Genomic DNA, 14983 nt, shown 5'->3' with positions numbered 1-14983 from the left:
TTTGAAGAAGAAGAGCCCTGGATCATACAGCTCATCTCCCCGCCATCTTTAGCCTCTTGTCTTCAGAAGCTGTAAGATAGCCCACAGGCCACATTCTGGGTTAGTGGCCTCTGAGTTCTTCAAGTCTAGCCTTCAGCATGCCAGTATCATTTTCTGAGACAGAAACGAGCTGAGCAGGGTCAACAATAAGCCAGGTTCTACAGCTATGGTCATTCTAGGACCCATGCTCCCCCTTTTGACATCTTTCTCCCTAATTCCTAACCTGCCTCCCATGTCCCAGCTTCCCAGGTCTCGCCACAGGCTCCCCCAGCCAGGAGGAAAGCCCCCTTGACACTGGAGGGTCCCCTGTGTCAAGGGTAGGAGGTGTCCATCTGTGGGCAAGCATCCGGACACGGGGGACACAGCACAGAAGAAACGTGGGATCCAAGTCTGCAGAACTGCCCTCATAGCTCCTGAGAGTTTGGGGATGTGTCCTCAGGACCACCCTCAGGCTACAATCCTCCAGGACTCAGAGGACTCTGAGAAGTAGTTACGCTAGTGGTTATGAATTATTGGATTGAAAAGATACAGATTAAACCAGCAAAGTAAAGACGCTTACGGGGGAGGGCCCAGGAGAGCTGCAGGTGTGAGCTTGCTGGTGGCTATCCCAGTGGACCTGGGTGCGGCTCTGACTTCTCCCAGGAATGACGCGTGAAAACCAACATGGGGTGCTGCCAACCAGGGAACCTCATCCCAGTCATGGCGTCCAGGATTTTACCGGGACTAGGTTACATAAGCACGGAGTGTCTACTTGACTGGCCTTAGTCTCCGGTCCCTCCAAGTCAGGCTGATACCACATGGCTAAAGCCCCCACCAAGAATCCCATTGTGGCACAGACCATTTAGGGTGGTCCAGGGTTTCACCATGAATCCCATTGTTGGCACAGGCTATCTGAGGTGGCCCAAGTCCCCCACCATGACTCCCATTGCTGGCATAGAACATCTGGGGTGACCCAGGATCCCACCCTGAATCCCATTGTTGACATAGACTACCTGGGGTGACCCAGGATCCCACCATGACTTCCATTGTTGACATAAACTATCTGAGGTGGCCCAAGGATACACCATGAGTCCCATTGTTGGCATAGACTAGGTAGAGTGGTCCAAGACTCCCACCATGAGTACCATTATTGTGATAGACTATATGGGGTGGCCCAAGTGTCCACCATGAATCTTGTTAGTGACATAGACCATCTGGTGTGGCCCAAGGCCCCCATCATGAATCCCATTGTTGGGATAGACTATCTGGGGTGGCCCAAGGACCCACCCTGAATCCCACTGTTGACATAGACCCCCTGGGGTGGCCCAAGGACCCACCCTGAATCCCATTGTTGACATAGACCATCTGGGGTGGCCCAAGGACCCACCCTGAATCCCACTGTTGACAATGACTACCTGAGGTGGCCCAAGGCTCTCTCTCTCTTTGTTGGCTCTGGGAGAAGATTCTGGCCTCAGCTCCAGTAGCCCCAGGTTTCCTGGGTTCCTTGACAATCTCTCCATGTGGCATGTGTCTTTCCCCGTCTGCGTTTACTTGTTTCTGTATCTATGTTGTTGCCATTGTTCTGTACTGTTGAGTCGATTCCGCCTCATAGCGACCCCACATGACAGAGTAGAACTACCCCACAGCGTTTCCTGGGCTGTCATCTTTAGGGAAGCAGATTGTTAGGCCTTTCTCCCGGGGACCCACTGGAGAGCTTGAACAACCAACCTTTTGGTTAGAAGCCAAACACTTAACCACTGTACCTCCAGGCTCCTTTGGGGCTAGGATTTCAACACATATTTTTGGTGGGCACAGTTCGATCCCTAACAGTGGGCAAGCCAAAACCTCAAGTGGGTCTAAGTGCTGTTGACATAAGGCCCTGCAGGCTTCTCACATTAATTCTACGTTTATACGAAAAACAAGTTGCTGTCGAGTCGATTGCGACTCTTATTGACCGTACAGAACAGAGTAGAACTGCCCCACCCACAGAGTTTCAAAAGCAGTGGCTGGTGGATTTGAACTGCCGATCTTTTGATTAGCAGCCGAGATCTTAACCTCTGTGCCACCAGGGCTTCACATTTATACTAAGCTCTATAATGGTCTCTATGAGTCGGAATCAACAGCAATGGGTTTGGTTTTTTGGAGCTCTGGTGTGACATAGTGTTTAAGAGCTATGGCAGCTAACCAAAAGGTCGGCAGTTCAAATCCACTAGCCGCTCCTTGGAAACCCTATGGGGCAGTTCTACTCTGTCCTGTAGGGTCTCTATGAGTTAGAATCGACTTGACGACAATGGGTTTGTTTGTTTGTTTTTACCAAATCAGTGTTCATTGAGCTGACATTCACATAGGTGATGGAATTGTCCCTGGGGATGGTTTGTCCCTCTTGGACAACCCAGAAGCCCCATTCCAGCTGAGGGAGAGACTGGAAATTTGAGCCCGGGACTCTGGGGTTCCTCTAGGCGGTGGTGTTTATGGGTCGCTGAGCGCCAGCGTGTCCTGTAGGTGGAACAGAGAAGAATCCCACCTGTGACTGGCCCTGGACCTTTGTTCTTGTAGGGTGAGCATGAAATGCTGCTTCCAGAGAGACGGACTGGAAGTGACAGTAAGCAGTTGGAAAGGCGACCCTGTAAACACTGCGAGGTGCAGCTAGCCACCCGAGGCAGAATTTGGGGCAGAAAGGGTTTAAGAAGAAAGCGAACAGATTTTGGGAACACTGCCCTGCCTGGAGCCTTGTGAGATCTGTTGACGGGGTAGAATGAAGGGGCTCACTCCACATGGTGCCAGAACACACAGAAGGCCCATGCCAGGTAGACTCCAGGAGGGGCTTCCTTTAACTCTGCTCACTCAGGCAAAAATCAGCTTTGGAGGAAGTACAGCCAGGATGCTCCTTAGAAGTACACACGGTGAGATTTCATCTCGCTTACTTTGGATACACCATTAGGAAAGACCAATTGCTAAAAAAGGGCATCGTGTTCGGTAAGGTAGAGGGTTGGAGGAAAGGAGGGAAACCCTCCATGAGGCGGATTGACACAGTAGCCGCAGCAATGGACTCCAGCACACCAACAACCGTAAAGACGGAGCGAGACTGGGAAATGTTTTGTTCTCTTGTGCATGGGGTCCCCGTGAGTTGGAGCTGGCTCGACAGCAAGTAACAACAATAGGATACACTAAAAGAAGAATACCGAAGATATGGTGGACTGCTGAAGAATGAACAAATCAGTCTTAGAAAACATACAACCAGAATGCTCCTTAGAAGCGAGGACGGAGAGATTTCGTCTCAGTTACTTCGGACACGTCACCAGGAAGGACCAATCGCTGGAAAAGGATACCATGTTTGGTGACGAAGAGGGTCAGCGGAAACGAGGGAAACTCTCCGTGAGATGGGCTCACACAACAGCCACAATGATGGACTCAACCACACCAACGACGGCTAAGATGGCGCAGGACTGGGCAATGTTTCATTCTGTTGTGCGTGCGTGGGGTCACCGTGAGTCAGAGTTAACAGCAACTAAAAACAACAACAATCCAGTCAATGGGAAGGGGTGGTTGCTGATTCCCCACGTTTATCTGACACCTGAAAAGGTCAGTGCCAATAATTCCAGTCACAGCGGATTTAGCCAGGCCAGTGGTCCCTCTCTGAGCCTTGATTTCCCACCTGTGAAATGGGGGTGAGTGATGACCCCTCCTTTGGTGCTCCAAAGCCCAATGAGGTGAAGCTTACACAATTGCTTTGTCAACTACAAAACACCTTACCAATATGAGTGATTGCATTACACGGCTCATTATTTGGGTCATCACCCTCCAAAGATGTCACTTTGAGGACTAAGGTGCGCCTGACCCAAGCCGTTGTGTTTTCAGCCGCCTCGTATGCAGGAGAAAACTGGATGATGAATAAGGAAGACTGACGAAGAATTGATGCCTTTGAACTATGGTGTTGCTGAAGAATACTCAATACACCGTGGACTGCCAGAAGAATGAACAACCCTGTCTTGGAAGAAGTACAGCCAGCATGTTCCTTAGAAGCAAGGATGACGAGACTTTGTCTCACATTCTTTGAACAGGTTGCTAGAAGGGACCAGTCCCTGGGGAAGAGCATCATGCTTGGTGAAGTAGAGGGTCAGTGAAAGAGAAGAAGACCCTCGATGAGATGGATTGACACAGTGGCTGTAACAATGGGCTCAAGCATAACAATGATTGTGAGAATGGCATAGGGACCGGGCAGCGTTTTGTTCTGTTGTACGTAGGGTCACTATGAGCTGGAACGGACCAGACGGCACCTAGCAACAACACCCTCCAAAGGGCCTTGAGTACCTTCAGCGTAAGGTGGGCTTCTATTATGAAAGCAGATTTATGTTCAGATTTTATTTAATGTGTGTCAAGTAACAAAACCAAACCCGTTGCCATATAGCCGACCCTGACCCATGGCAACCTCACGCCCTGAGTAGAGCTTGCGTTCCATAGGGTTTTCTTTCTTTTTTTTTTAATTTCATTGTGTTTTAGGTGAAAGTTTACAGTGCAAATTAGTTTTTCATTCCAAAATGTATACACAAGTTGTTTTGTGACATTGGCTGCAGTCCCCGCAATGTGTCAGTACTGTCCCCCTTTCCCTTTCCACCCTGCGCTCCCCGTGTCCATTTGTCCAGTTTTCCTGTCCTTTCCTGTTTCCTCGTCTTTGGTTTTGGGTAGGTGCTGCCCATTTGGTCTCGGATACTTGATTCAACTAAGGAGCACGTTTCTCATTTGTATTATTATTCCCACAGGGTTTTCAATGGCTGATTTTTCAGCATGAGATCACCAGGTTGTTCTTCCAAGGTGCCTCCAGGTGGACTCAAACCTCCAACTTTCTGTTGAGCCTTAATCTTTCATGCCACCCAGGCCCCCTGTGTCCAGTAATAGGCACATTTAAAGACTGAACTTCCCAATTAGTCAACATCAGTCACAATTATTTATTTGCAATAGGTGAAATGAAAGACAGGTTTATAGAAAGTTTGGATTCTTTGCACAGCCTTTGTACAAAGGGGTTTCTGTTTTCTGTGCTATGCTTGTTTACAGACCATAAAAGAAGAAAAGCGAGGGAGGGTTTATAAGCAGAAAATAAGATGAGAAACCCTGAAAACACCTGTTTTCATAAGATAAGCACTTGGTTCTATCTTTGGAAACATAACCATAACTATCATGGCCCTCACTGAAAGGAAAACAGCTACCTAGTCAGCTTCGGCTTATTGAAATTCCTGAGAGGCTCATTCCTTTCTATTTGGTTGAAAATAGATAGGTTTATCTTATCCTCTCCACAAAGTGTAGAACAGAATTTTAAGCCCAGATCTGTAACATTCATGCATAACGAGAGTCTTTTATCAAAACAGGTTGTCACCAGGTGAGGGAGGCTTACTTCAGACTGACTTGATGAGAGAGAGAGACAGAGAGTCAGAGATATAGAGGAGAGAGAGACAGAGAGTCAGAGACATAGAGGAGAGAGAGACAGACTCAGAAATATAGAGAGACAGAAAGAGAATCAGAGATATAGAGAAGAGACAGAGAGTCAGAGATATAGAGGAGAGAGAGACAGAGTCAGAGATAGAGAGGAGAGAGAGTCAGAGATAGAGAGGAGAGAGAGTCAGAGATAGAGAGGAGAGAGAGTCAGAGATAGAGAGGAGAGACAGAAAGACAGAGATAAAGAGGAGAGACAAAGAGAAAAAGAGTCGGAGATACAGAGGAGAGAGAGCCAGAGACAGATATAGAGGATAGAGAGACAGAGAGACAGATGGTGGCCAGAGACAGGCCAGGGCAGGGGTGGCCTGGAAGGTGGTCCAGGGGTAGCACTTGGCAGGGTCCTATTTCAACCATTTTGTACGTGTACCATTCAGTGGCATTAATACGTTCACCATGTAGAGCAAGTACCACAAGTAAACATTTAAAATATTTATGTTTTGTGAGTCTGGATTGGCCCACTGCTCCACCAGACTCCCGAGCAGACGTTTGTGGAGTTATCTACACAGCTTCCCGATTACCTGTCTCTCGCTGCCTCTCTCCCCATCTCTCTTTCCCCCATTTCTCTCTCTCTCTTTCTCTGTCTCTGTCCCTCTCTGGTGTCTCTCTCTGTCTATATATCTCTGTCTCGATGTATCTCTGTCTCTGTTTCTCTCTCAATCTGTCTCCCTCTCTCTGTCTCTCTTTCTCTGTACCTGTCTCTTTCTCTGTTCGCCTCTTTCTCGCTGTCTGTCTCTCTGTCCCTCTGTCTCTCTCTCTGAGTGTGTGTGTTTATATACACACACACACTACATGAGTGAGACAGAGAAGAGTGGAAAAACCCGCTCCTTAATCATGCAAATGCAACATCATTACTTTTTCTTAAGGGAAACCAAAGAGAATTGTCCCTGGTAACAAAGTGCTTTATGTAGCCTTAATTGTGTCTTTAGGGTAGATGGAAAAAAAGCAATAATACCACGGAGTTGCTTGGTTTTCAGTAATACCCATTAGCAGTAACAATTTCTTCCAGGTTGGGGCACTCTGAGAGTTTGTGTTCAATGTGTGTTTATATTGTAGATGCTCTAACTGTAGGGTCGCTGTCAGTTGGAATCGACTCACCGGCAACTGGTTTTTTTTTAACAGGTTTTTTTTTTTTTTTTTATAACCACTGTCTTTATTTTTTCAGAGTTTTCGTTCTCTGTGACATATATGTATATACAAAACGCTGGGACACATGCTAACTGTTGTTCCTCACTGTCTCAGTCACCTAGTGCTGCTATAACGGAAATACCACAAGTGGAAGTCTTTAACAAAGAGAAATTTATTTCCTCACAGTCTAGGAGGCTACAAGTCCGAATTCAGGGCACCGGCTCCAGGGGAAAGGCTCTCTCTCTGTCGGCTGTGGGGGAAGGTTCTCGTTCCTTCAGGTGGCGTGGCATCTGTCTTTGCCCATCTCTGCTTTCTCTCTTCCTGGGTTCATCTGTTCCTTTTATATCTCAAAAGAGATTGACTCAAGACACACCCTGCAGTAATACTGCCTCATTAACAACACACAAAGAACCCACTCTCAAAGGCAATTATAACCGCAGGCATAGGGGTTAGGATTTACAACACATATTTTTTTGGGGGGGGGTGGTGGGACACACAATTCCATCCATAACACTCACCTAACCTTATTTCCCGATTTAAAATATATATAGATTTTTAAATATTATAAAATATATAAAATGAAAGAGATCTGAAGGCATATGGAAAATTTAGACTGAGGTTTTCTACTGGGCAACTTATGTTAAAAAAATAAAAAATTAAAAGCAGCAAAGACCACCCTACGGCTCATTGCCCATCAGTATAGACTCTCACACAGACCCCGGCAAGGGTGAGCCAGCATTGTATGGTTACAACGTTTATGTGAACTCAAAAGTATGTAACCATCTTACCTCAAACTTTTAACAGTCTTACACACCTGACTGGAAACCCTGCTGGTGTAGTGGTTAAGAGCTACGGCTGCTAACCAAAAGGTCGGCAGTTCAAATCCACCAGGCACTGCTTGGAAACCCCATGGGGCAGTTCTACTCTGTCCTGTAGGGTCACTATGAGTTGGAATCGACTCGACGGCAGCATTTGTTTTGTTTAACACACCTGACTTATTCCCTTGAAACCCAGTGCCATCGAGTCGATTCCGACTCATGGCGACCCTATAGGACAGAGAAGAACTGCCCCATAGAGTTTCCAAGGAGCGCCTGGTGGATTCGAACTGCTGACCCTTTGCTTAGCAGCCGTAGCACTTAAACTTGGGTGCAAGTTATTTTCCATTTGCTAAGACTCTTGCTATAGGGTCGCCATGATTCGGAATCGGCTCGATGGCAACGGGTTTGGTTTTTGGTTTTCTTGCTTGGAGAGGCTGCTATCCTTTTCCTGCGATCGTGCAAAATGGGTTTTCAAAAACTTTCCTGGTCAGATTAAATAAATACTTATTTCCTGGCCTTCATGAGACGTTCTAAGACGTTCGAAAGGAGTCATTGACACATTTTAATCTTTCTAATCAGAGTTTTGCAGTCATCTCGTCACGGTGTCCATTTATTTGTTAGCAGATTGAAAAACTCTCTTTTGGGTAACATCCTAAGGTAACTGCTGTATATCGGAATCCCGTTCTGTGAAGCCAGGCACTGTGCTGAGGACGGCTACTTCTCTCTTACCCCCGCTGGGTTTACAGATATAGTGTGGGAGGGTCTAAAATCCAAAGAATCTTACCATGCCTAAAATACTCAGTTAAACCTCTGGGCCTCCCCATCAAGTCAGGCTTATCGAAGTAACATAACATCTGGTAAAATTCACTTTTTAGGTTGGTAGTACTGTGTGTTTTGTCAGACATACATGTTTGTGTAACCCCCACCACAATCACTTCCGCCAAGACGCTCTCTGCTGTTGCTTTATACCCAATGCCAACCCACCCTACCTCCCGGCAACCACTGATCTGATTTCGGGAGCTGCAGTATCATCTCCTGTAGTTTTGCTTTTTCCGGAATGTCTTATCAGTGAAGTCAGGCAGTCTGTAACGTGTCTGCCTTCTTCCACTTGTGTTTCAGGCTTCTATGTGTCATACAGCTCCTCTGTGCGTGATGAAGGAAAAGAGCTGAATAGAAGATTTCGAAGGGCAGCTCGAGAAAACAAAGTATTGTGATGACATGTGCAAAGACTTGGAGATAGAAAACCAAAAGGGAAGAACATACTTAGTGTTTCTCAAGCTGAAAGAACTGAAGAAAAAATTCAAGCCTCGAGTTGCAATAGTGAAGGATTTCATGGGGGAAAATATTAAACAATGCAGGAAGCATCAAAAGAAGATGGAAGGAATACACAGAGTCATTATACCAAAAAGAATGGGTCAATATTTGACCATTTCAAGAGGTGGCATATGATCAGGAACCGATGGTACTGAAGGAAGAAGTCCAAGCTGCTCTGAAGGCTTTGGTGAAAAACAAGGCTCCAGGAATTGATGGAATATATATTGAGATGTTTCAACAAACAAATGCAGCACTGGAGGCGCTCACTCGTCTATGCCAAGCAATATGGAAGACAGCTACCTGGCCCGCTGACTGGAAGAGATCCATATTTACGCCTATTCCCAAGAAAGGTGACCCAACCAAACACAGAAATTATCAAACAGTATCATTAATATCACACACAAGTAAAGTTTTGCTGAAGATTATTCAAAAACGGCTGCGGCAGTATACTGACAGGGAACTGCCAGAAATTCAGGCTGGTTTCAGAACAGGACGTGGAACCAGGGATATCATGGCTCATGTCAGATGGATCCTTGCTGAAAGCAGAGAATACCAGAAAGATGTTTACCTGTGTATGATTGACTATGTAAAGGATCATAACAAATTATGGATAACATTGCAAAGAATGGGAATTCTTGAAGACTTAATTGTGGTCACACAGAACCTGTACACAGATCAAGAGGCAGTTGTTAGAACAGAACAAGGGATACTGCATAGTTTAAAATCAGGGACAGGCAGCCAGTCTACTCAACATTGAGCAGAGGATCTGGCCCCATCCCCCTGGCCCTTGTGAATGGCAGCCCCACACCTCAGAACCCAGGTGGTGAAGATCTGAGTCTTTGAAACCTAGAAGGCCATGGCAACACCCGTTGTGACCTAGCAGTTTGTGGTTCAACTATTTAAGACCTCAGAGTTCACGGCCCTCTGTTTCCCGATCTCCTTTTCTCTTCAGCTTCTGTTCCTAGTTTCTCGGACTTTCAGCTCCTCAGCCCTCTTGGGCCTGCTTGGCCTCTCCTATGCTTGGGCAAGTGTTACAAAGCTCTTTTTGCTCTACCAACAAGTTCCCGAAGGCACCCCAATCCATCAGTAAGCCTCGGCCTGAAGGCAGCCAGCTCTCTTGCTCTGTGGGTTGGCTCCCAAGCTATCTCGCCCTGATCTCCTGGTTCTGCTGCTGCCATTTTTCTGCTGATGCTTCTTATTGTCCGCACCATCTCCAGTGTTACAGCTCTTCTCACTTCCTGCTGAGCCCTCTCCAGAATTGTCTTTGACGTCCATAATTCCACCAACAGCCTCTTCAAGGCAATCTAGGCTTTTACTACAAGGCACCTTGAAGCTCTTCCAACCTTTACTCATTACCTAAGTCCAAACCAACTTCCACATTTTAGGTGTCTGTTAGAGTAGCACCCCACTCCTGGCACCAAATTCTGTCTTAGTGCTGCTGTAACAGAAATACCACAAGTGGGTGCCTTTAACAAACAGAAATTTACTCTCCCACAGTTTAGGAGGACAGAAGTTTGAATTCAGGGCCCCAGCTCCAGGAGAAGGCTTTTTCTCTGTATTAGCTCTGAGGGAAGGTCCTTGTCTCCTTTCAACATCTGTGGGCCTGGTGTTCCTTGTAGATCTCCATGTGTCTTGGCATCCATTCTCCCCTGGATCTAGGAGGATTTCCATGAGGGACCCCAGGTCCAAAGGACATGCTCTGATTCTCACACTTCTTTCTTGGTGGTATGCGGTCCCTTACTCACTACTGGCTTCTCTCTCCTTTTATCTGTTGTAAGATAAAGGTGATGCAGGCAACTCCCCAGGGAAACTTCCCTTAGATCAGATCAGGGCTGTGACCTGAGTAAGGGTGTTGCATCCCACCCTAACCCTCTCTTGCCTCATTAACACAACAAACATAACCTAATTGTCTTTAACATAACCTAATCTTGCCTCATTAAATTAACTGACAACCATCTCCCAATTGGAACCATAACTGCAGGCATAGAGGCTAGGATTTACGACACATCACAAAATGGAGGATCATCGAGCACAAAATGGAGGATCATCAGAGCACAACGTGGAGGACAGCCACACAATACTGGGAATCATGGCCTGGCCACGTTGACACATATTTTTCAATCTATAACAGGGGGTATACAGACATCAGGTTATTAATGGAGAAGGACTAAGATGCACCTGACCCAAGCCATGGTATTTTCAATTGCATCATATGCATGTGAAAGCTGGACAATGAATAAGGAAGACGGAAAAAGAATTGATGCCTTTGAATCGTGGTATGGGCGAAGAATACTGAATATACCTCGAACTACCAGAAGAATGAAGAAATCCGTCTTGGAAGAAGTACAACCAGAATGCTTCTTAGAAGCAAAGATGGTGAGACTACGCCTCACATACTTTGGACATGTTATTAGGAGAGACCAGTCCCTGGAGAAGGACATGTGAAGTAAGGGCTATCATGACAAGAAAAGCCAAGTGGAAGCCATTAGAACTGTCCCTACCTAAGAAAACTGTAAACCAAAAGCAATACCATATGCCTGGAGAGATTGACCATTTATCACCAGCTTTACTAAAACAACAATTTTTATTTAAGTAACACTGGCACACTGTAGAAGTCCCTCCCACCCATGCCTGAGATTTCGTGATGATGGAGCCCAGCTGTACTCAGTAAGGCTGATCACCACTGGATTGTCGACAGTGAGATTTATTGTTCTGATAGCTCTCTATAAACTACAGCATCCATTCAGTAAACCCACTGCCACGGCTCCATCCTGGCCTCTCCATCAGGTCTGCGGTGCCTTTTCATAAATGAAGCAACAAAGGTAGAATTAGTCAACTCCATGTCTCCCCGCCGAAGAGTCTGCAGTAGCTGCTGCAAGGTGTCATGCACCTGGGCCAGTTTGCCTCTGTTGAGCGTCCCCTCACAGTCAGCCGGGACGGGGTACTGCAGCCGCTTCAGCCCCTTCAGCTCTGCTAGGTGCTGAAGCATGTTCACGAGGCCTGGTGTGGAGATGACGTTGCCACCCAGGACCAGGGAGCGGAGGTGGGCACAGCTGCACAGGGTGGGCAGGAGGGCTGTGAGGTGGGATTCCTTCAACTTGCAGTTTCTCAAGCTCAGGTGCTGCAGGGTGCTGGAGACCTCTTGGAGCAGAACCGCCAGGGGACCGGGAACTACCTGAGACAAGTCAGCGTTAGATAATTCCAGCTCCTTCAGGCAGGTGGCGTGGATGCTGGCGGAGAGGTAGGGCATTTCTATCATAGTAAGTCTGCATTTACTGATGACCAGGCTCTGCAGCGGTTCCCGCAGGTAACTGAGCAGGAGACGCAGCTTCTCTGAGCAACAGCTGAACATCAGGTGAAGCTCCTTGAGGTGCCCCAAGGAACGCAGCAGGGACAGGCAACCGTAGAAATCCACACAAAAGTCACGGTTGTTCAGGAATCTTCTCTGGTCTTCTGGGCTGAAGACGTGGCTCAGTTGCGGTTCACATGTGGTCAAACACCTGTCCCGCATGTCTGGCAGTCTGTGCCTCTGTAGGTGGTCATGGTACGCTGCGTCCTTGATGACCAGGGCCCGACAACACAGGCGCAGACAGCCGTGACTGTGGTTGACTCTCTGAACTATGTAAGAGGTGAATGGAGACGGGTGGTACAAACCGTTGAACCTGCAAAAGCGAAGGTCTGCATGGATCTCCAGGGGTTCTCCATCACGGTGGGTGTGTCCTCCACAACTGGGGGTGCACTGTGGGTTTGCCATCATGTGAGTGATGACTGGGGGTGCAGGAAACATCTCCAAAGGAGAAGACTCACGGTCGCGGGTCAAATCCAACACCTTCAACTTTGATCTCCCGGGGAACACAGTGTTGGTGGGAACACGTTCCAGCCCATCTAGCACAGCTTCCAACAAGGGTTTCCACTGCTCCGTTATGAACGATCCCAAATGGAGGCAGGGGAAGGGCCAGGCCCGCACCATCTCCCCTACAATCTTCATGCAGCCTCTTTTGAGGGCCGCCATGATGAGTGTTGGGAAGAGGCCAACAAGGTGCTCTTCCAGCGCATGTAGGGTTGGGTTTCCATTGCTCAGTAAGCTCTGCGTTGCAAGATCGGACAGGCTGAGAGGGTCTTCTCTGCTCATCTCCACAGACGTGGTTGTAGAGACTGGCAATATCCAGTCCGTGGGTCAGAAGTCAGGCTGGAGGCTTCTCCAGACTCACAGAGCTGCAGGGGCTGACGAATCCAAGATCAGCTGGAACGAGGGCAGTCTGCCGGCTGGCGGGATGGGGTGGCTGAGAAATCCCAAGACTGGCAGCCAATAAGGCAGACAGCTGGCTCAAGTCCCAAGAACCAGAGGTCAGATGATGCAGGATACAGGATTCAGAGTGTGCAAAAGCCAGACAGTTTTGCCAGAATGTCCATATATATTGGATGCAGGCCACACCCCCCGAGGTAACTCCCTTTCAACTGATTGGCTGCTCGTAGTTAACCTATTCATGGAGATCAGATATATCAGATCTTGTCATGGAGATGATTACATTATATCTTAACTCATCATCAAAGTGATTACATCATATCGGATCTCATCATGGAGATGATTACATTATATCAGATCTCATCACGGGGGTGATTACATTATATCGGATTTCTTCATGGAGGTGATTGCATCATTACGTAGCTGCCAAACTACACCATAACTGCCAAACCACTGAGAATCACGGCCCAGTGAAGATGGCACACAACCTTAACTGTCACACTCTGTGAGAGGGAAAAAAAAAATCATAGTTCCTGTAAAATTTCTTCTTAGTGGGTGAAGCACAAAAGGCAATGAAGATGGATGTCCCAGTAGAGTGGACATTGTGGGTTCCCTAAGGAGTCCATCCCCTTCATAACGCATCTCCAATTTTGTTCAGCTGTCCCTTGCTCCCCAACTCTGCAGCAGCCCCTCAAAGCCTCCACCCACCCTCCGGGGATGGAGGATGACCAGTGAGGGTTCAGGAAAGGGCATGTAAACTAACACCGTGCAATAATATGGGGAGGAATTCCCCGGGTGCGTGGCTTCTGGGGAAAGTTTTCTCACTCCTAAGGGAAGAGCGGTGACTCGGTGGTAGAATTCTCGCTTTCCATGCAGGAGATCCTGGTTCGATTCCCAGTCAGTGCACCTCATGCGTAGCTGTCTGTCGGTGGAGCCTTGTGTGTTCCTATGATGCCGAACAGGTTTCAGTGGAGCTTCCAGAATAGGAAGAGAGGCCTTGCTATCTACTTCCAAAAATCCTTCAATGTATCACAATGGTCCAATCCCAAACTGATTGTGTGGATGGAGCAGGACCGGGCAGCGGTTCTCAAAGAGTGTTCCCAGTGTCACCTGGGAATTGTTAGAGATGCCCCGCCCCTTCAGACCCATTGAGGCCGAGATGCCGGCTGGGGCCCAGCAGTCCGTGCTTAATAAACCTTCCAGGGGATTCAGATGCAGGCTGAAGTTGGAGAACCGCTGATGAAGAGGACGTACTGAAGCTGTGTCCTGTCAAGCGGGGCCTCAGTAAGCTCTGCTTCACCAAGACAACAACAGAAAGTTGACACCAGAGGACCACATTATGCAGCAGGAAGCTCTTGGTGGTATAAGTGGTAAATGAGCTTAGCTGCTAACTGAAAGGTTCGAGTCCACCGAGAGGTGCCTCAGAAGAAAGGCCTGGTGATCTCCTTCGGAAAAACCAGCAATCGAAAACCCACCATGAGTCAGAGTCGACTGTGGTTAACAAGCTTAGCTTCTAACCAAAAGTTTGGAGGTTGGAGTCCACCCAGAGGTGCCTCCGAGAAAGGCCTGGCGATGTGCCTCCCAAAAATCAGCTTTTGGGAACTCTGCGGAGCACGGTTGTACGCTGACACTCGTGGGGTCTCCGTGAGTCGTAGTCGACTTGACAGTCACTGGTATTTAAAGCAGCTCGAGAAATACAAAAGGAACAATTAGAAATGCATGGGTGTGGGTGTGGGTGTGGGCGTGGGCGTGGGTGTGGGCGTGGGTGTGGGCGTGGGTGTGGGTGGAGGAAATGAAAGAATCGATTTTGATTGGCTAGAATGTTGTTGCTGTTGTTAGGTGCCGTGAGTCGGTTCCAACTCACAGCGACCCTACGTACAACAGAATGAAACCCTCCCCAGTCCTGCGCCATCCTCACAATTGTTCCTATGTGTGAGCCCATTGTTGCAGCCACTGTGTCACTCCATCTCGT

At 47.8% G+C, this 14983-nt stretch overlaps 1 protein-coding gene across 1 annotated transcript; it reads right to left on the bottom strand.

The window, feature by feature from the left end:
• Nucleotides 1-11508: 11508 nt before the first annotated feature.
• On the bottom strand, nt 11509-12777 carry LOC135229075 (melanoma antigen preferentially expressed in tumors-like). Its single transcript, XM_064278871.1, has one exon. The coding sequence runs from the start codon at nt 12775-12777 to the stop codon at nt 11509-11511; it is 1269 nt and encodes a 422-aa protein (XP_064134941.1).
• Nucleotides 12778-14983: the final 2206 nt, after the last annotated feature.

The sequence above is a fragment of the Loxodonta africana genome, chromosome Y (genome assembly GCF_030014295.1).
Source record: "Loxodonta africana isolate mLoxAfr1 chromosome Y, mLoxAfr1.hap2, whole genome shotgun sequence".
Taxonomy (NCBI): domain Eukaryota; kingdom Metazoa; phylum Chordata; class Mammalia; order Proboscidea; family Elephantidae; genus Loxodonta; species Loxodonta africana.
Note: the sequence above shows the minus strand (reverse complement) of the source record. Positions and strands in the feature narration are given on the sequence as shown.